At 44.2% G+C, this 975-nt stretch overlaps 1 protein-coding gene across 1 annotated transcript in view; it reads left to right on the top strand.

Moving 5' to 3' along the window:
* tfr1b (transferrin receptor 1b) overlaps nucleotides 1-975 on the top strand; it is a 13,321-nt gene that overhangs the window by 5,613 nt on the left and 6,733 nt on the right. Inside the window, exons 15-16 of the mRNA XM_035657099.1 lie at nucleotides 7-157; nucleotides 303-452. Coding sequence (XP_035512992.1) covers nucleotides 7-157; nucleotides 303-452 — 301 coding nt within the window. The remainder of the gene's footprint in view (nucleotides 1-6; nucleotides 158-302; nucleotides 453-975) is intronic.

The following is a 975-nucleotide window of genomic DNA, read 5'->3' as shown; positions in this document are numbered from 1 at the left end:
CACCAGTGAAGTGACGGCGGTGGCGGCACAGTTTGCTGGGCAGATGGCTCTGCGACTGATCCACGACCACGTGATCAACCTGGATGTGGGACGGTACAACAAAGAACTCAACAAGGCCGTGTACCCGGTCTACAAACGCGTCAGCCAACTCTCACAGGTCACCTTTTTATGCTCTTTGTTCTTGTTTTTGTTTTTCAGGAAAATATAAATAATGGTTTTGATATCAAGCTATAAAGACCAGAATATGTTTGCTCTTAGAAATGTATGTATATGTTTGACTTTTTTTATTTTTTATTCTGCAGTCTGGACAGCTGAAGGAAGTGAATCCCAACTGGCTAGGCCGAGCACGCAACTCGTTCCAGCGTGCTGCTTCTGGCATCATTCGCGACATCGACAACACTGACCTAAACGACAAGGAGGCCTGTCGGCTCCTTAACGACAGGATCATGACGGTAAGATGCATACTCTGTGGGACTTGCATAGGGCAGAAAATCTCTGACTTCAGTGTGGGTATCGCTTTCAAACAGTGCTAGCAGCTCATGTTAATTGACCACAGTCCAGACTATAGCGAGCTCCAGCTGCGATTGAGGTCAGTACATCATAGCAGACACAGCAATGTCTGTTTACACTCAAGCTTTAATGCTACATACAAACAGATCTCTGTGAGTCTACTGCTATTTGAAAGAGACTGTACAGAGCACTAAATTGATGATAACACGATGATTCATGCGGTTTTTAACTAAAAACTGATGTACTCCGGTGTACTCCACATGAGTCAGATTCAGGGTCTTCTCGACTGATGAATCGAACGATCAACTTTTTCGGGGACTGCCCTCAACACTGATTAGTTGACACTCGTCTACTGTTGGCTCGTTTAGCTTTAGCCGTCAGAGATAGGCCTGCCCTTGATGATTGATTTGTCAAACATCCCAAAAGTTCCTCTCAGATGTACTAAAGTGTTTTTTTTTTTTTTTT

The sequence above is a fragment of the Morone saxatilis genome, unplaced genomic scaffold (assembly GCF_004916995.1).
Source record: "Morone saxatilis isolate NCDOM2014 unplaced genomic scaffold, NCSU_SB_2.0 Contig0, whole genome shotgun sequence".
In the NCBI taxonomy this organism is placed as follows: domain Eukaryota; kingdom Metazoa; phylum Chordata; class Actinopteri; family Moronidae; genus Morone; species Morone saxatilis.
This window is presented reverse-complemented; position numbering and strand designations above follow the sequence as displayed.